Here is a 21,454-nt window from a genome sequence, read left to right as displayed (position 1 = left end):
TTTTTCTTTCCCATTGGTTACCTGAAGACTAGAATTTTCTATCTCATTGTATTCAAATAGGTAAAGACCATCTGTTTCAGTTAAAAAAAAGTCATGTCTCGTTATTAGTTTTCTTATAACTTTTATGCAAAACGATGTCTTACTTGGTTCCTCTTGGGGAATCATATGAACGTCTTTACTGGTATCAAGGAGTCTAACTGCATGCAATGTGCAACTGAAACTTAAAAATCGGGAATTCTTTTGGGGATATTTCTAAGTTTAAGTTTAAATACTGATGCTTCTTTTTGACCTTATGTGAAAACATTGTTGGAAAATATTAATGGGATTTTTATTAATAAAAATGACTTTTTATCATTTCCAGGTTGGGAGGTGGCTGGAGATCATATCCAGAGTGGGGCTGGAGGCTCAGATAATGATTACCTGATCTTAAACTTGCATATCCCAGGATTTAAGTAAGGAAATGAATTCTGATTCTCTTCTGTAAGAATCCTCACACCTGTTTCCCATAAAAATAATTGAAATAGGATTGCCATTATAAAATATGTTAATATCATAAGGAACTCAGCAAATAAACTGTCATAGGGTAATGTATTATATTTAAGACTATCTATAGAATCAGGGATTGGAAACTATGTTCTGTATTACCTAGATGACAGTAAACAATTTTAATAATATTATATTCAAATGTTATAATATCCCTGATTCTTGGATGTTTAATCAAGAGAAGTCATAGTCCAAGTTGTTTGCAGAAGTCTCTTTTAGTTTATTTATTTTTCTCAGTGCCACACATAAAATAGTATGTTACAAATTCTTTAGTTCCCTTTTGCTTTAGTTTTCCATGTTTGAAATTTCCCAGGAAGAGTCTCTCTCTCTTTTATTTTTTTGCTTTAGCATGGGCATGCAGAGATTGAGTGAGGAAAGAGGTGTGATGCGGGAAGAGATTAGAGGAAGAGTGTGGTTTTTAGCTTAATGAAAAGAAAAGTAGGTTAATTTTGTTCCAAATTGTATTTAGAATATACTGTATATTGCTGTTCTGCTCTATCAAATAGACCACCAACATCTATGACTGGAGCCACAGGTTCTGAACTAGGAAGAATCACCTTTGTCTTTGAGACCCTCTGTTCAGCTGATTGTGTTCTGTACTTCATGGTGGTAAGTGAAAGTGTGGCTTTAGAAGGCAGGTTCTAAGCTTTTTTCACTGAGAATTTATTTAGCTATGCAAGTTGAGATAAGGGTCCTCTTTTTCTTGCCATTCTTGGGGCCTCCCATTAACATTTAAAAATGTCTGAAGAAGTCATTAATAATTGTGCAATAAAGTCCACAAAGAAAGGAACTCTCTGGTAGGTTTGCTCATATCTCAAGGGCAGTACTGAATGAGCGAGCCAGGTGCCTGACAGAAGCAGGGATTCTTAATTTCGTAGAAAATTCTTTCCAAAAAATATATCACCAGCGGAATGAAAATTCTCCCCTAAAACCACTCAGAAACTCAAACTGTCAAATGGGGGAAAAGAAAATGAAGGAGGTGTAGGGCATTGAGAAAGAAGAAAACTCTTGTTAAATTTAATCAGTTTAGACAAAGGACTTCACTAAGTACACATCATAACCTCACCCATTTGCTTTACTTACTAGATGTCATACAAATCTCAGCTATTAGCTTGAGAAACACAGCAGCACAAAATTTACTAAGACCTTATGTGGGCATTAGTAGGTTGTAGGTTAAGATATTATTAGCATTACAATTAAGTGTTGACTCAAACGTGTATTGTTTTTGCTTTTTTCCTCAATGATCATTTAGCAGTTAGTCAACAGTCCTTTGTTCATGAGATAGAAGATATATGGAGATTTAAACATTTATTTATTATTACTAATAGCTTGTTTGAAGGCAGACTATTTTGTTCTGAAAAAATATTAACTTTATAGCAGTAAAAGATCATAAATAATTTTCAACACATTTGTCTCTTTACCACAAGTAACCAATAGTCTTCAGTTCTCCCAACTCTGCCTCCTTATTTCTTTAATCTGTTAGCTCCTCTTCACACTCAGTGCCATTGCTCAAATGCAGACCCCTGTTATCTCTCAAAGGTGGCCTGGTGGTGCAGTGGTTAAACGCTTGGCTGCTAACCGAAGGGTTGGTGGTTCAAATCCACCAGCTGCTCTGGAGGAGAAAGATGTGGCAGTCTGCTTCTGTGAAGATTACAGCCTTGGAAACCCTATGGGGAAGTTCTACTCTGTCCTGTAGGTTCACTATGAGTCGGAATCGACTTGATGGCAATGGGTTTGGTTTTTTAGTTGTTGTTGTTATCTCTAAAATAGACTATTCAGTAATCTCCTATTCATTTTTCTCATCTCTGCGCTCTCACCGTGTTGCCGTCAAAATTACCCCAATTTACAAAGTTACCAAAGCAATAGCAGTGGCATCAACTTCAAAGACACCCCCTTACCCTTGCTGTTTTTTTTTTCACCTGCAGCAAAAAACAAACCAAACTCATTGCCATCAGGGCAATTCTGACTCATAGTAACCCTATAGGACAGAGTAGAGCTGCCCATTGGGTTTCCAAGGAGCAGCGGGTGGATTCAAACTAACGACCTTTAGGTTAGCAGCCAAATGCTTAACCACCACACCACCAGGGCTCTGTAGTGGTTCTCAAAGTGTGGTTCCGGGACCGTCATCACCTGAGAATTGTTGGAAATTCAAGTTTCCAGACCCTACCCTAGCCACACTGAATCAGAAACCCTGGGAAGGGACCTGGCAATCTGTATTTTAGGAAGCCTTAGGAGTCATTCATTCTGATGCATGCTAAAGTTTGAGAGCCACTAACCTATAGAATATACTTCAAATTCCTTAGCATGGCATCTGCATGGCTTTTTGTATTCTTTCCCCAGCCTCTATTATGAAAGCTTCTCACCATTCACCCCTTTAGGCACTCTGAACTTGTTCGTGTTAGTGGAACATCATGTACTTTATTTCCCGTGCCTTGACACTCTAAGCTAAAATGATGTTTTTCTTTGTGCTGTTCTGTCTGGTGAATTACTTCCCCCCGAAACAAAAACCCACTGCCATTGAGTCGGTTCTGACTCATAGTGACCCTCTGTGACAGAGCAGAACTGCCCCATAGGGTTTCCGAGGCTGTAAATCTTTACGGAAGCAGACTGCCACATCTTTCTCCTGTGCAGTGGCTGCTGAGCATTTTAACCACTGCGCCACCAGGGCTCTTGTGGTGAACTCCCAGTCATACTTAAAATCGAGCTTAAATTTTACCTCTCCTGGAAGGCTTTCTCTTACTCCTGTAAGTAAAGTTAACACTCTCTCCAGTGTGCTCTGGAAACCTTTTGAGAAATCTATTTTAATTATGAGAATTTATTTATGTTTTTATCTCTCTCACTTGACTAGACGCTCCTGAGGATAGGGATCAGATGTTACTTATTTTGTGAATCAATCCCAGAGTTTTAAAGCTCATAGCAGAATCTGCTAATTTTTCTTTCCTCTTCTGTGTAATTTGGTCTACTCTCAGGACTTTTTTGAGATATCAAATTAAATATCATGAAAATACTTTGAAAAATCATTTAATACTTTACAAATGCAATGTGGTCTTATTGTTCTTGTTAGTTGCCGTTGAGTCGATTCCGACTCATGGTGACCGCACGTGTGCAAAGTAGAAGTGCTCCATAGAGTTTTTAAGGCTGTGACCTTTCGGAAGCAGATCTCCAGGCTTGTCTTCTGAGGCGCCACTGGGAGGGTTCCAGCTGCCAACCTTTCAGCTAGTAGTTTGAGTGCTTAACCCTTTGCACCACCGAGGGACCTACGGTGGTATTATTTGTAGTAAATTCCATTTAATTATTATGACCCAGAAAGATGGTGTTCAATGAAGCACTGTCTATGCCCCACAAACTGCTTGGAAACGGGTGTGCTGATTTGGTTGTTTGGTAATGTAGGGATATCTGTAACATATGAGAAGTATATTTTGTAATTCCAAGAATATGAATATTCCAAGAATATTTGGGTGTTTGCCAGCATCCCAAGTAACTAACCGAAAACCCACCCAAGCTTCTAAGTCATTTTATCAAGTTTTCTGCAAGGAACACTAATTATAAAATTCAGGATTAATCTCGATTTTTACTTTAAATAAATTCAATGGTCATTACATTATCTGGTTGACTTCTTATATTTGCTTTTTAGCCATGTGAATGAAAACGTATAGGTTGAATTTTCACAAATTTGAGTGATTATTCTAAATCTTGAATTTAGCTCAGGAAATTAGAAATAAAATATTGTACAAATTAAACCTTTTGAAATTCAAGTATATGCAAGAGAATATTTCATGAACATTGTAATTATGACTATGTACATAAAATAACATCCTAGTTAACTTGCATGTGGGTAAACCTGGAAGTTGCAGGTATAATTAATTCAGGGGGAACTTACGATTCCAATGCAAAAGCTGCCTGTCAGAATCTTTCAAGGAAAAAAAAAAAATTGAAAGCCTTTCCATTCTCTGAGGATCCTAGTTTACTTTGAAAAGTTTGAGGAATTATATGTCCCCTTCTAAATATATTTTCCTAAACTAGAGGCACAAAAAAAACCTTGAACACACTATTATTGAAATTTCTGCCAAGTTACATTGACAATGTGGTTGATATATTGTGAGTCCAAGTGAGTAAGGTGCTTGTGCAGACTTGAAGGGAAGTTTTGGGAATTCTGGAGTTAACATGCTCTGCAGATAAATTTTCATGAGCTCTGCAGGGTTTACTGTGTAAGTAAAAACACGGATTTTGTAATGTATGCACATTTATACTTAGTTTGTGCTTTATATATATATATATATATATATATATATATATATGTATTTTTTTTTTTCACTGTGTTATAGGATATCAATAGAAAAAGTACCAACGTGGTGGAATCATGGGGTGGAACCAAAGAAAAACAAGCGTACACCCACATCATCTTCAAGAATGCAACATTTACATTTACATGGGCATTCCAGAGAACTAACCAGGGTCAAGATGTAAGTTGCAAGCACTTTTTTTAAACAAAAATGATGCCCCCTGGTGGATATGCATGGAAAGTGATCACTCAAGCCTACCTGAGGAAAAAACTTAGCTTTTTAATTATGTGAAACCAATCACTCGGTTATAGAGTAGATTGACATAGGAATGCTAAACATTTTGTTTTTTGAGGGAAAGAATGTATGAAATGGAATAACACGATGTGTCTTTGAATTGTTCTGAGCTCTAACCAAATAGAGCTGTTTGCAGCATAAGAAAAAAAATCTAATATTGTCTTATTTAAGAACTTGACTTATTTTTAGAGCTTTCTAAGGCTTTGAGAAAGTTAGCAACTTTCTTCCCTGAATGATCTTGCATTTGTCTAGAAGCCATCAACTGGTGTTGTTTTATTATTTTATTTCTGTAATGTCTCCTTTTGCACCCTGTAGAACGTGTGTACACACCATTGGGTTAACACACAGACTCTTACTCTCCTTTACTTTCCCTGCTAGAATAGACTTCAGTTCTCCCTAAGCGAATTCCACTGTGCATTTTAATAGTAGCAGGACTGTTATTTTCTTGATACAGCTATTTGTGGATCTCCACAGACCTGGCCTTTCCAAGATGAGAACAAGGTAAACCACTTGTTCAGATGCCACCTTAATGCTTTGGTGGCAAATGTAGAACATTTTCTCTTTTCTCTTTAGGCTCTCACAGGGGAACCCTTTCCCCAGATTTTACTTGACTCCAGTTGTTCTTTCAGATTGTCCAGATTACTTTCATGTGGGTTATGAATATGCTATGTAACCCTGTTTTTTCTTTGCCTTCCTTTTATCTTTGCCCCAAACAACAAAAAGCATTACATAGTCTGTGGTAACTCTGCTGTGTATGAAATAAAATACAGTGCTACCCATTGCTTGATGAAAATCAATCATTTAATTGACTAAGTCACAAGAAGGAGAAGTTTAAGACCCAAGTTCTTGCTCTCTATTCCATATCCTTTCAGTAGAAATCATAGTATGTTTGATATAGAAAGTACTGGAGAGAGAAAGGAAGGCCCAAAGAAGTGATCTGAGTGTATCAATATTATATAGTTAGTGGTTGTGGGAAGATCAGAGTCTGAGTCTTTCTAGACTTTCTAATCTCTAGTCCGAGACTCTTTCCACCAAGGCTCTGTCAACCTCTTATTGTATCATTAGATTTAGGCTTATATCTGGATAAACAATGATGAGAGCTAAAGTTGTTCCTATATTAAACCCTACCTGTTTGTCTTAGTTATCTAGTGCCGCTATAACACAAATACCAGTAGTGAGTGGGTTTAACAAACAGAAATTTATTTTCTCAGAGTTCAGGAGGTTAGAAGTCCGAATTCAGAGTGCCGGCTCTAGGGGAAGGCTCTCTTTCTCTGTTGGCTCTGGAGGAAGGTCCTTGTCACTTTTGTGCTTCTGCTCCTGGACATTCTTCATGTGGCTGGGCATGTCTCTTCCCAGTCTCTCCTCTGCTCTCTTGTTTAATCTCTTTTATATCTCAAAAGAGATTGACTCAAGATACACCCTACACTAATCCTGCCTCATTACTATGACCAAGACAACCCATTCCCAAATAGGATTATAACCACAGGCATAGAGGTTAAGATTTACAACACATGTTTTTGAGGGACACAACTCAGTCCATAACACAGTTCTTCTAAACATAAAGTCTATTGATATCCTGAGTTTACATCAATTATGACATATCTCATGGTAATTGTGGCAAAACTCCTATAACTCCATTACTGTAGAAATTAGCTTCTAGGGTCAAGATTTAAGATTCTTTTTACAAGAACTGAATAGGAATGATATTCATTGTCAGTTACAAACTGTTACGTTGGAGTACTCTGCTTAGTTATCTTGGTGATGTAAACATAAAAAAAAATCTAGTTATGCAACTAAACCTCAAGGCAGAAGTCATTACTTTCTGCTCTCTTTTTAGAATAGACGGTTCATCAATGACATGGTGAAGATTTATTCTATTACCACCACTAATGCAGTTGATGGGGTGGCGTCCTCATGCCGTGCCTGTGCCCTCGGTTCTGAACAGTCAGGCTCATCGTGTGTCCCCTGCCCCCCAGGCCACTACATTGTGAAGGAAACCAACCAGTGCAAGGAGTGTCCACCTGACACCTACCTGTCCATACATCAGGTCTATGGCAAGGAAGCTTGTATTCCATGTGGGCCTGGGAGTAAAAGCACTCAGGTAAGTGGGTCTGCATTTCAGTTAGTCACATGAAAGCACATTTTAATAGAGAGACTCAAGAACTCCTTAATATTTCTTCAGAAAATATTAGGTTGATATTTATGTTGAAAAGTGGTTCTCTTATTCTCTTTTCTGTTTTCTCTCCTGTTACATCATTGCACATTTAATGTGTACCAGCCAAGGGCTAGTTACTGGGGACACAGACTATTAAGAAAAGCCCCCAAATAAGAATACTTTCCAAAAATAGGAAATCTGATTTCTTGTGTATTCTGTTAAGGTAGAGCAAGTAAACTATCTCTATAGGCTGGCTGTAGGATCATCTGGAGAGTAGCAAGTATATCTTAAAATTTTTAAGGGCAAAGATTGATGCTGTGTTATGGGTGAAAGAGAAACAGTGGTTTTATTATCTATTTAAGCCGGCATAACAGGGAATTTTGACTATTTCTTAATTTTGCTTTTAACAAGAAACTAAGTAATGTTACTCTGACTTTGAAAATACTCTGAATCTTTTGAACTTTGCCTAGAAAGATCTAGTTAGAATTAGGAATTCTCTATATTAGTGTGGTAAGATATAACTAAAACAAAAGTACCAAAATAGCTTTTAAACCTAGAACTTAGTTTTGAAACCCATTTGTAGTAGCAGCTAATAAATTTCTTTCCTGCTGTATTTCTTTTTTTTTTTTAACATTTCTTCATCTTTGATCAAAGGACCATTCAGTTTGCTACAGTGACTGCTTTTTCTACCATGAGAAAGAAAACCAGAGTTTGCGCTATGACTTTAGCAACCTCAGCAGTGTTGGCTCATTAATGAATGGCCCCAGCTTCACCTCCAAAGGAACAAAATACTATCATTTCTTCAATATCAGTTTATGTGGGCATGAGGTGAGTTCTGGCTGTCAAGGTGAGATGGAGCTGTTTTTCAGCTCTGATCGGTATTTTCTTGTCTTCATGGACCGATAATGTCCCTTTGGAAAGTAACAGTCAAGTGTCAGACACTGAGCTTTGATTGCTTCAATCCTCTGTTGCCTTCTAGAATGTTGACATCTTTCTTCACCAAGGACAACCTTGTCCGGTTCTCAGTCCATCCAAGCACTTATCAGTTAGTTGAGCTCCAAAGCTTGCAGCTACGGTGTAAGTGCTTTAAGTTTCTTTCGTTTTTGTGAAAGTGGGTCAGGCTTGTCAATCCCAGCTAATTTTTAGGCTGACAACTATGGTTTGAGAAAGTTTTACTGAGGTGTATATTGTCAATTTTGTTTTAAAAAGGAAAAAAAAAACACTTCCAAGAGGAAATTTGTCCAAAAATAAAAAGGAAGTATGCAGGTGACAAATGCCATTTCATTAGGTAAGCCTCAGTTAATAAAACACGAAGCCGTATAATTTTATTTATTTGAGAAGAATTGGAACCTTGATTGATGCTAGTAATGGAGAGACTCAGAGGACCTTATGCACAAAATTGTAATAAGCATATGAGAATGGGGTTGGGAAATACATATATACTGTCAGCAAGGATGAGAATAAAATAAGGCGTTTCCTCCATATCACTTTCCAAATTGACTCCTATACCTCCAATTATCTTTCTTATGAGATGCTGTGCAAAACTTTGTGCAAAGGAAATATAAACAGATCTAACGATGACCAAAGTTTTCAAGCAGAAAGATGTATAAATTTTACATGGTATTTGTCCTGTCCCAATATTACAGAGGCTGATCTAACACATTCACTTGATGGATCAGTCACTCAGATCAATCAGCAAATAAATATTGAATACCTGTTATGTGCCCAATAGTGTGTGAAGTAGTGAATAACATTAATTCTATTATAAATCACACTACTCACTCTTGTTCTTATATTACCAATGTCTCTCCTTCTGTGTTCTTTACTCTCTCTCCCCTTCTGTCTTCTTTCTCTTTCCCTTCATTTTAGTCTCTGCTCTTTTCCTCTCTCTTAATACTTTCTTTCTGCTCTTTCCCGTAATTTCTCTGTTCTTGGCTTCAACATTTTATTTTCAGCTTAGTAAAAGTATATTACACTTGTATTGAAAGCCTGGTGGAGTGGGGAGAATTTTATAGGCTAGGATTGCTGGACACATTAAGAAAGAGAAATCTTGATTTCTTTACTTCCATCTATGCAATTTCTATATCTAAGACCAATAAAATAGTGTTCCTGTTCTCTTTTTACATTTCTTTATAGCGTCATTAACGTGGGCTTAGTTTGCAGTGGGACTGTGATATGTTTAAGTATACTGTATTTAAACTGGGAGTCCCTCGGTGGTGCTTGACTACTAACCAAAAAATTGATGATTCAGATCCACCAGAAGTGCCACAGAAGAAATGCCTGGCAATTTGATTCTAAAAGGTCACAGCCTTGAAAACTCTATGGAACACAGTTCTACTTTGACACACGTGGTGTCACCATGAGTCTGAATCGACTTGACGACAATTAACAACAGCAACAACATTTTTAAACAGTCTTCCAATTTTTTATAAATTATGCCTTCCAACTACCCTGCAAATGATTTAAAAAGTAACCCCTGTGTTCCTGTCAACATATTGTGTAGCTGAACAGAGATACACATCATCACTGAATTTAAGAGTAGGTGAATAAAGAAACTTGTAGTGACCAACAGTGTAGAACTCAGAGATTATCCTAGGATTTTGCTGCAATATGAATTTTACGTTTTCTTCTTCAGACTTCAAATTACCTTTCTGCTACACATAGGTCTATAAAGGAGAAGGAAGAGCAATCTTTTTCCTTGGCATTAAAACCTTCACCAGCAGTTTGCTGATCTCTTCATATGCATCGTTGTCCTTGAGTTGATGGTTTCATAGATGACTTTTATTTCTTTAAGTTAGATGGCTTTCATTCAGCACAGCTGATGCTTGTGGAGGGAGAAGTAGTGTAGCCTTGAATTACCCTGTTAATTTTAATACAGTGGCTCTCAACTCTGGTGAACATTGGAATTGTCCGGGGGAGACTTTTGAAATTACTGGTACCTGGGTCCCACACCAGATCAATGAAATCAGAATCTCTGGGGTGAAGAGAGAGCTACTCTTCTACTAGAATTACTAGCTAGTTGAGATTTAGTGTAGAGACTGACCTCCAATAAAACCTCTCCTTTATGACTTTGTTTTCCTAGGGGAAGAAGATGGCTCTCTGTACCAACAACATAACAGACTTTACAGTAAAGGAAATGGTAGGAAAGTCAGATGATTACACAAATTTAGTAGGGGCATTTGTATGCCAGTCAACGATTATTCCTTCTGAAAGTAAGGGTTTCCGAGCAGCCTTATCATCACAGTCCATCATTCTGGCAGATACATTTTTAGGTAAGCTTCCATTGGTTCATATATGCATGCATATATGCATATTCACTTATTCCAAAATTATGTTACCAATAAATTGTCATCACCTTGGTGTTTATCACAGATGATTAAGACCCACAGGTAGTTCTAAATCATGGCTTTGTAACGTGACTAGAAAGGCCCCTACAACTGGGAATCTACTAATGAATCTCAGTGAGTAGAAGCTTCTGAATTTACGTATTAACTCATGTGATACATTTTCTGAAGAGAGTGTCTTTCATCAGATTCTCTAGGAATTTAAGAAGCAAAATAGTTTAAAAACCCAAACTAAAAACAAAACAAACAAACAACAAAAAACTAGAACAGTAAACAAACACAGTCTAACCTAAATCATAATTTCCAACACCAGTTTTCATCATCTTTTCTCATACCAGAAGTAAGCTGGTGACAGACAAGTAGTAAAGCTGAGGGTGTACTGTTTTATTCCCCATTTGCCTTTCCTCTTTCTGTGGTCCTGGAAGGTGCAGGAAAGGTATAAGAAGAATCCAGGTCTCAAATTAGGATTATTGGGAATAAACTTCATTAGAATCTCTGGGGTAGGGGTTACGAGTCTGGTTTTAAAAGCTTCTGAGGTGGTTTCCGACGTGCAGCCAGATTTGAGAACCATTGCCTAGACTCCAGAGGACTTCAGCTTTAACTTTCAGCACCACGGTCAGTTACAGGCTTTATGCCCAAAGTCAGAACTCTGGTGTCAGAAGCAATGGTTGCAGTTACTGCTTGCATTTTGGTTCTGTCACTGTTTTGCCTTTAAAAGATGGGAAAAATGCCATACTTTTCTGTTTCTTAAATTAAGCGAATTTTGGAGTTCGATTTTGGAAATTATTAGGATCCTAAATTTTTGTTTTGTCAAATATGTCTGTATTAAGTGTGAGTAAAAAGCTGTATTAGTAAAATAGTCTAGCTCATTGGACAAAAATAATCAGAAGTGGAGAATTTTAATAGTAGATTTTTGAAATGTTAGAACCAGAAGGGACTTTAAGCATCATCTGAATTACTGCAAGCATTTTACAGATTCAGAAAATAAGACCCGGGGGAGTGAAATGACTAAAGCAAAATGACAAAGCCAGGAAGTGCATTCTTTTCTCTTTTATTCTAGGACTTCAGAAAGTTTCTCATTCTTAACCATCAGTGCATTAATTTTATACAATATTTCTGGTAAAATGACAGTCATCAAAGTAAAGATGTTTTACAGAGACTACATAAAGACTACATAGACTAAATAAACCTAATTTTTCCATATTGCTTAATAGCTTCTTTTTTAATCTAGGAGTGACAGTTGAAACAACTTTGCATGATATTAATATAAAAGAAGATATGTTCGCAGCTACACCTAGCCAAATACCAGATGTGCACTTCTTTTATAAGTAAGTGAAGATACTACATCTCTTGATTATCTTTTTTTTAATCAAAAGGGACTCATGTATATGAATTTTATTTCCTGTTATGGATTGTAAGTTCCTAGTGGCAGGGAAGGTGTATTATGTCATGCAGCGTGCCTAGCATGGTAGCTTATACTTAATAGAAAATCAGTAATTGATTATTAAATGAGAGACAATAAAAAGTAGGAAACATGGACTATTTTGAAAGCCTTATGTCATTTCTTTCAAGTATATATAAAATCTTTTAAGTTAGGCAACACAAAGACTCTTTTCGTCTAGGCAGGCAGTAATTGTTTGTAATTGGCACATCAAAATATCAGCCTAAGTAGATATTACCTCTGTTCCCTTTAAAAAGTTTTTTGATTATAATAGCTAACTACCTTGATGACTGCTTATCACTTTCCTGGGAAAATAGTCAACTTTTCATAGACAGTGAAATGAAATGAGCTCAATTTTTTTACAGTTATAGATTACTGAACTTTAATTACTTTTTCGTTGGTTCATAGAGCATGGGAGCAGTTATATACACAACATTTTTGCCTTTGTGATCTGTGTCATATCATTTGCCTTACAATAGGTCTTCAACAGTGACAACATCTTGTGCTAATGGCCGGTCGACTGCTGTGAAAATGAGATGTAATCCTAACAAACCTGGAGCAGGAGTGATTTCAGTCCCCAGGTATTCTTATTTCTATATAATAATCCCACGTTTGTATTTATTGTGATGAAGCAAATGTCTCCTGAATTTTAAAGCATATCCTTTATGAATGTAAAGCAAGTAAGAAAGAACAGAAGAATCTGTCGGTTTTTGTTGTAGGAATGTGCTATATTCCTATTAACAAGAATAGATCCTTGCTTAATCTTAGTACTTACCAGCCTCCTTAATGGTATTTTCTCATCCTGTTTGTCTCAAGAGTCTGATTCTCTTGAAAATTACTTAAGCAATATCCAGTTCATTATAATAGTTTGTATCCTTGTATTTATTCTTACTGTTTAACCTCCATTTCTCTGAGAGCTGGATTAGGAACTTTCTTGGGTTATAGTACTGGATCTACAATTAACTAGCTGAGTTATCTGGACTAAGTAATCTAATGTCTGAGTCATAGTTTCTTTATAAGGGGCAGGGAGCCAGGGTAGATAATTCGTAGGATCTATTTACAACTCCTCAGTTTTCTGATTATTGGTGATGGAATCAGTAAGCAGTTCATCTAACTAATTGTCATTGAGACAACAAGTCTCCACAGTCTAGATCTGATTAATGTGGTCCATGGTAGACGGGAATACTAGTGGAGAGTAAGCAAGAGATACTTAAATGCCTCCTGAGTTATATTTTTCACAGTTCTTTATTGTTAAGTAGTATGTTAATTATTTCCAATCCTTTTAAAGTACTACTATATCATAGTTTCATATGCAGACTTTTCTTCCTCAAAGTACAAAAAGTATGTGTTTTTAAAAAGAAAATGAATTGACTTAAATTGTGTGGTTGAAAGTTTCACAATACCCCTCGAGAGATTTTAAGGGATCCTGCTTATGTCACACAAGGATAAGAAATCAGTGGTCTAGGCATTGCTTCAACTAATTGTGTGTCCTAAAATTAATTACAGTGGTAACACAGTATTTTGAGGTGCTTTTGGATATAAAGGCACACTGACATTCACCTCTCACCAGCTGTGTTTCTCGATTCTCATAAACCTATGGATTGATTTTTCTTTTCACCTATTCACGGTGAGAGAAGACTGTGATGAGAGGAGTATAAAATAAAAGGTAAAAGACATCAGTGAAAGAAACAGGGAGCCTGATGCTTAAGGGCATCGCACAGTGAAGGATCCCTCTGCCAATGTCTGAGCTAGAGAGACACCAGACCAGATTCCTCTGGTTTGCATCCAAGACAGCAAACCACACTTTAAGCAAAGTTGTGTTCAGAGGTTCCAGCAATAAAAGCACATGTGTTTCATCATTCTCTATTATCTCACAGTATAGGTTTGAGTTCAGATACTTATTCTGTTTCCTGTAGGTTCTTTTTTGAACTTAGCTGATCTCTCTGTGACTAGCCTCTGGGAGTCTACCTGGATGACTTGTGAAGTGTCCTCCAGGTCTCACATTCTCGGACTTAAGCAGATAACGTTACTAGAGACAAGGTCTGCCCTTTAGAAAATATATCACTCTATCTGACTCCTCCAAGGTGGATTCTGATGCTTTAAAGTAAGAAAATAAAATAGTCTCATGATCCTAAATATGGCATCTAGAAACTTTTTTTTTTCTTGTCAGTAGAGGAAAAGATAAGTTTCTCTTTTGACCTCAGCAGTCTGCCACTTAGGGAACATAATTTGTCAGGATTCCCTGCATCATAATACCTTGAGATGTCTATTTAAAAAATTGGTTTCTGGGCCTTCCCTACAGAACCTCTGCATATTGAGCTCAGGAATATTAATTTTAAAAAACACAAAGTAATTATGACATATATTAAAATTTGAGAACCATTAGTCTCAATGCACATTTTGGAGATTTGGCTTTTTTTTTTTTTTTCCCTGAAATAGATTCTCAAAATTTGTTCTGCATTTTAGTTTTCTGAAAAGCTGTTTTAAAATGTTACGATCTAGAGGATGGAGTCCTTCAACCATATTTTGATTAAAATTTACTTATGATAATGTTGGAGCCACTGGGTGGCACAAATGGTCAATGCGCTTGGCTGCTAACTGAAAGGTTGGCAGTCTGAGTCTACCCACAGGTGCCTTGGAAGAAAGACTTGGTGATCTGCTTCTGAAAAATCATCCATTGAAAACCCTGTTGAGCACAGTTCTACTCTGACACACATGGGGTTGTCATTAGTTGGAATTGATGGCAGCTTGTAACTGGCATAATACACATGAAATTTGAGGACCACTCCTCTGGGGAACTCCTCAGACCTCACAGCCTAAATGTGCTGCCCTTTAGTTCTTTCTTGAATCAATTTCCCATCAGGGCACAAGGGGGAGCTTGGAGATCAGAATATGGCAAACAGCAGTTTTTTTCCTGGAGTAATTACAATTTTTTAGCTGTAGGGTGGAATGAAGATTTCCTATTAATGCTAAAGAAATGTGAATAAAGTCAAAAGGCTACTTTTGAAGTGAACTTACTAGCATTTTTTTCTTTTTTCTTTTAGCGTTAAAATCTTGAGGGGAGAGAGGGAGTTGTAGTGAGGAGCCGCATATACTGACTGAGAAATCTCTGAAGGGAGACTTTGGCAGTTAGGAAGGGAAGTCAGCCTCCAGTATGTCTCTTCTTTTGGCCAAGAATCTTAGCCAACGAGGCCAAGGTGACTTTGGCACAGTATTGTCCATTGGGGCTCCGTATCTTGGTAACCTGGAAAAATGTCACAAGACCCCAGGCCCTGGGAAAATGAGAATGCCATAACAGAAAGTGAATGAGGTGGGAAGAAGAGGAGATGTGCGTTCTCTGTGTATCTCAGGTGAAATGTAGAGGGAGCGGCAAATTATCTAGGCTGCCTATTAATCTGCATTTAGCACCACCAACCTGTCTGTTTGGTTGGGCAACTATAGTCAGTTTCTAGTTTCACAAAGTGTCTGGAGCGTGTGAAGCATTTTAGATAAAAAGTCAGCAGCATGATGTCTGTGGTAGATGAAATCTGAGAGCTGGCACCCCAGCTGGCACTTTTGACAGCATCTAGTACAGTTTCTACCTTTAGTAGAGAATAAACTGCTAATGTAAACAAACCGCTAATACTCTTAAATAGATGCCCCTCTAGCCTTCTCTTAAAAGGCCTCACAAACCTGTAGTCATGATCCTAGAGGGACTGGAGGCTCTGCTTTCATTAGGAAAAAAGTTGGATCTAAGCATTGTGTCCACAGGGCTCTTTGAAAACCACAAGAAATTTCTATTAGTGAAAATTTATATAGAAAAGGCCTTATTAGGAAGCAGGCAGAGGGAATGATGTTTCCTATGGTAATAGAGATGTCATAGCACATTAGAGATTTTTGAGTCAAACCCATTTACTTCATAGATTAGGAAACACTGAGAACCCAGGTTGCATAGCTAGAGAGCTGCATAGTTGAGACGGAGTGCAGGGTTCCTGCGTCTTGGTTTTTCTGGGTCATCAGACTTTTAGCTTGACATTTTTCCCTCCAATTCCTCGTTGATAGAGATTTGTAAAGAAGCACACTAAGTGAAGAGGCAAATACCACATTTATCCTGGGGGATAACACAACTGAGCAACTGGTTATTGGTGCCGTGTTTTAAATGAGTTATCTTTCCTCAGACAGCCTCGTCTTTATTGATGTTATGAGTTAAAGGAAAATCATCTCTCTCTTAACTTATAACTATATTTAACTGCTTAAGTAGTTTATAAATCAGTCTAAAATTGTTTTGCCAAAACCTCCTTCAAAGTCCAAATTCATCTTCATTATCAAGTATAACCTCTGGGAGTATTTTATTTCATAAAAGGAGGTATTTCACAGTTCTGTCCTGATAGTGGAGCCCTGGTGGTGCAGTGGTTAAGAGCTCGGCTGCTAGCTAAAAGGTCGGCAGTTGGAATCCACCAGCTGCTCCTTGGAAATGCTTTGGGGCAGTTCCACTGTGTCCTTTAGAGTCACTATGAGTTGGAATCAACTCGATGGCAACCAGTTTTTTGGTCCTAACTGTGTTCAGGGGTCGAACACTCCAGGAGGTTTATTCCACAGGCTCTGCTTTAGAGTTTCTATCTAGTTCTCGGATCTGTTGGATGCTAATGTAGTATTATCTTTAGTCTTTGAAGAAGGACTATTCAAGCCAAAAAGTCTATCCATTTTAAATAGTTAAGAATCAGAGACTAATGATTGGTTGAATGAGTTCCTTGTTTTCTTTTTCTCCTGAACTGTTTCTGTAGAGATAATAGGTATCTATTCTGCACAAATTAAATAAAAAAGTCAATGGAACTCAAAAGATTAAAACCAGAGTAAGATCTTAGAACATAAAAATGTAAGGAGACACATAAAAATACTATGAGCATAAGTAAAAACAACTAAAAGCCATGACGATGAAGAAATAGAGAAATTCTAATACAGGATTGGTAAATTTGTATAATTCAGACACTAATGAGCATTCTTAAGACAAGATATAAAAATATCACAACATATTCATAAAGTTTTAGGATCAATTTTGAAATAAGGATAATAAAATTTTAACATACTTTTTTTTTCCCCACAAAAGAAGATAAAAAAGGTTAGGGAGTGTCAGTTAATTTAGTTTCTCTCCATCTTGATGAGATTCTGGCTCTTGGTAAATAATCCACGGTAGAATCTTTAGAAAGGGAGATTTTTGAAGGAGATTGGTAAAATTTTAAATCCCTAGACGTAAAAGCTATGAGTCAAAAAAATTTATGTTCACTATCAGTCATAAGCCATTTACACCATCCGGCCTCAGGGCAAACAAAATCGGAACAAGAGGCACTGGTGTTTTATGGGCCCCACTCAGGAGTCCTTTCCAAGGACAAGGCAACCTCAGCAGAAACAGACTGAGCATCCTGAGATGCCAGAGCTAAGGGGAGTCCTTAGCATCTTGCCAGAGACAGCATTGTTCATGCCAGAGGATGCTGGTTTGAATACCCCGCGGTGAGATGTCTTAGTTTCCTAGTGCTGTAGTAACAGAAATACCGCCAACGGGTGGCTTTAAGGAGCAAAAATTTATTGTCTCACAGTTCTAGAGGTTGAGTGTTCAAGTCAGGGTCTTAGCTATGTCAGTTGCTTGGTTGTATGTGTCTTCCCTAGTATGTGCTTACTTCTATGTCTAATCTCTTTTTATAACTCTGAAGTGATTAGGTTTAGGATATACCCTACACTGATATGGCCTCCTTAACATAACAAAGAAACCCCTAATCCCAAATGGAGTTATATCTACTGGTATAGGGGCTGGGATTCCAGCACGTATTTTGGGGGGACACAATTCAGTCCATAACACTGGAGAATGCCAAGAAACCAACAAAAGCCCCACATGAAAGAAGCTCAGCAACAATAGTGTCCTGACACCAAATGATAAATGTTCTGGGCACATGACGCTGTGGCCTTTTCCCCTAATCTCCTGAGACTAACTCCAGAAGGTTCAGAAATGTACTGATAATGTTGATGACTTTGTTTTGGATGAAGTTTTAGAAAACAATTTTATAATAAGTCATAAACTTTGTAAACAATAACAGGTTGAGTATCAGGTCATAATAGGTCATAAGTAATCAAGATTCATTTCTGTGAATTCATAGTATCAACCAAGTAGGTCCTGCTTTAGGTAAGGAGAGTCATTTAAAAGAAGATACTAATAACTCATAGCTCAATCTAGCTGTTCCCCTAGGAAAAGTATTCCAATTTTAGAACCCTGTATTGGTTTCCTATGATTGCTATAACAAAATGCCACAAAGTAGCTGGCTTTAAACAACATAAATTTATTGTCTCACAGTTCTGGAGGCTGAGAGTCTGAGATCAGGGTGTCAGCCATGTTGATTCCCTTCTGAGGCTTTGAGGGAGAATCTATTCTGTGTCTCTCTCCCAAGCTTCTGGTATAGCTCCGGGCCTTCTTTGGCTTGCAGCTTCAGTGTCATATGGCATCCTTCATTCTCTCTGTTTGTTCTTTTTTTTTCTTTTAAATAAGAACAGCACTCAGATGAGAGTAGACAACCCAGCCTACTCTGGTATGACCTCATGTTAACCGATAATATCGTCAGAGACCCTATTTCCATGCAAGATCATGTTCACAGGTGCCAGTGGTTATAATGTCAATGTATCTTTTTTAGGGGAGACACAATTCATAATAAACCCCAAGGCCTAACTTCCTAAAAAGAGATTCATCTGGATTCTTACACGTTCCCAATGCCGTCCCAATGCATAAGGCAACCACAGAAGCAAAGGAAGGAATCTGGAGAGTCTGTTCCTCATTAAAACCAAATTGAGGTTCATCTCGTTGTCCTTTGAATCAATGGTCGTTTCTCTATCTGGAATTTGCAGCATGTCTAGGTAATCCTGTAAAACTCTAGACTTACATGTCCCAGCTATTTATGGCCATATACTCCCTCTTTAGACATTTTTGCTCACTGGTTTGCATGGTGATCACATCAACCAAAAGTTATAAAAGTAACACAATTAGTGGCACCTCTGCATTCCAACTTTAAAAAGCTGGAGGGAAGGGAGTAGACATGGCAGTAGCTCAGGTAGTCAAAGGGAAACGTAGTTAAAATTTTTGGCAGCTAAACCATTTACCTGTTTTACCTTTTGGTTTTTTGTTTTCTTGGTAGGAGAGAGAGAGAGTATCTATTTTTTTTTCCTCCCAATTTTCATTGTATACAAAAGCACTATTGAAATTATTGCTGCTTCATATACCTTTGTTGTTTCACAAGGAAGGCCTGATTCAAACTATGAAACTTATAACAGAGGATCAAATTGGGATGTTCCAAGTCTTACGTGATTCATTGGGTTAGAAGAATTGATTCCAAACTAAAATACTTTTAACCTGAGAGTATCTTTTAAAAAGTGAAGTCTATCAAGAAAAAGGCACTGAGTCATTGTGGTGTTTTGACACCTAAATGGCAACATTTTAAATTATATCAGTGTCTTCTTTGATTTTTTTTTTTTTTTTGCAGTTTCTGTAGTTCTACCAACTTTTTACTGAGTATGTGTATTGTTAATAGGCTTTTATGTTTTTGCAGTGCTTTAAACTTTCCCAAATTGTTCTCTCATTTTATCATTTATAGCTACCCTGTGAAGGAAGTATAGCAGATATTCTGCTTTTGACAAATTACAAAGATGAGGCCAAGTGAGGTTAAATCATTTGTGGAAAAACACATTATCGTTTGAAAGTCTAGTCAGAATCGTAACCCAAGTATTCTCTCCAGGGCTTTTTGCAAATGTGATTAATTTTATCCTTTTTAAAAATTTGTTGAGTTCTTTTTTTCTAAAACTTTAGTATACTTATTCTTTTATTTTCCCTTGATAAGCAGTTTATTTTCTTTAAAGCTTCTCTGTGTTGGAAAGATAAAATAGAAAATAATTTGGGAAGGAGAAATCTGAGCAGGAAAGTATATTGGTAATTATTGTTAAATTATCATAAAAATGTAATTACTTTTAAAGTTACAAATCATTGTTATGCAAATAAGAATTGCATCCTCAAAGAATTTTCCTAATTGACTATTCTAGAGTGTGTGTGTGTATTTACTGTGGTAAATATATGTATAACAAAACATTCGCCATTTCAACATTCTTCACATGTACAATTCAGTGACATTAATTATGTTTATCACGTTGTTCAGCCATCACCATTATCATTTTCCAAAATTTTCTATCACTTTTAACAGAAGCTCAGTGTCCCCTAATCCACAAGTCCCCCTTTTCTGCTCCCTCCCGCCTGCCCCCGGTAACCACTAATAAATTCTGGTCTCTATACACTTGCCTATTCTAGATATTTCATATATGTGCAATCATACAGTATTTGTCCTTGAAATAAGCGTATGTGTGTGTGTGTGTGTGCATGCGTATGTATATATATGTATATATAGAGAGAGAGCACGCATGTGAACATGTGAGAGCATGTGCTCTCCAGCGCATGCCCTGGTGGTATAGTAGTTACGTGCTCGACTGCTAACCAGAAGGCTGGAGGTTTGAACCCACCAGCTGATCCTTCAGAGAAAGATGTGGCAGTCTGCTTCTGTAAAGATTTACAGCCTTGGAAACCCTGTGGGGGCAGTTCTACTCTGTCCTGTAGGGTTGCTATGAGTCGGAATTGACAGCAATGGGTTTTGGAGCTATATATATATGTATATATATATGTGTATATATATATGTATTATATATATATACAAGTATGTATATAAGCAATTTTTAGCTGATTTTACTGAAGGTAGAAAGTAGGGGTGATTCTTTATGTGGCATAGTTTTCATCCATTGTACTTAGCTTTTTAAAAAAAATCTCTTTGTTTCTTAGTCTGAATATATTCATCACTCCCTTTTTACAAACAGAGAAATTAAGACAGATAAGAATTAAGTCATTTTTCCAAAGAGTTTCTCCCAGTTCACCATTGTGTTTAGCTCTGGCAAATAATACTGGGTCTTTGTTTCTGAAGCGTGTTATAGAGAATGTTGCTTTTATTTACATCCCATCCATGTCTACTCAGTCTGCACCACATAGACACTTTGAAAAGATAGCCATGTAAATATGCAGTCAGTCTTTGTTGTTGTTAGGTGCCATCGAGTCCATTCTGACACATAGTGACTCTGTATACAACAGAACGAAACACTGCCCAGTCCTGTGCCACCCTCACAATCATTGTTATGCTTAAGCCCATCCACTGTCCCAGCCATTGTGTCAATCCATCTCCTTGAGAGTCTTCCTCTCTTTTACTGACCCTCTAGTTTACCAAGCATGATATCCTTCTCAAGGGACTAGTCCCTCCTGATAACATGTCCAAAGTATGTGAGACAAAGTCTCACCATCCTTGCTTCTAAGGAGCATTCTGGCTGTACTTCTTCCAAGACAGATTTG

General features: G+C 37.3%; 1 protein-coding gene across 2 annotated transcripts in view; it reads left to right on the top strand.

Annotated features, from left to right (window-relative positions):
• ELAPOR2 (endosome-lysosome associated apoptosis and autophagy regulator family member 2) overlaps positions 1-21,454 on the top strand; it is a 174,653-nt gene that overhangs the window by 135,985 nt on the left and 17,214 nt on the right. For both annotated transcript variants that reach the window (XM_004381480.1, XM_012556997.2), the window contains 8 exons: positions 362-452; positions 1,050-1,152; positions 4,869-5,006; positions 6,958-7,221; positions 7,930-8,103; positions 10,358-10,547; positions 11,851-11,947; positions 12,540-12,641. In XM_004381480.1, coding sequence (XP_004381537.1) covers positions 362-452; positions 1,050-1,152; positions 4,869-5,006; positions 6,958-7,221; positions 7,930-8,103; positions 10,358-10,547; positions 11,851-11,947; positions 12,540-12,641 — 1,159 coding nt within the window. The remainder of the gene's footprint in view (positions 1-361; positions 453-1,049; positions 1,153-4,868; positions 5,007-6,957; positions 7,222-7,929; positions 8,104-10,357; positions 10,548-11,850; positions 11,948-12,539; positions 12,642-21,454) is intronic.

Source organism: Trichechus manatus, unplaced genomic scaffold, assembly GCF_000243295.1.
Source record: "Trichechus manatus latirostris isolate Lorelei unplaced genomic scaffold, TriManLat1.0 scaffold00085, whole genome shotgun sequence".
NCBI lineage: Eukaryota > Metazoa > Chordata > Mammalia > Sirenia > Trichechidae > Trichechus > Trichechus manatus.
Note: the sequence above shows the minus strand (reverse complement) of the source record. Positions and strands in the feature narration are given on the sequence as shown.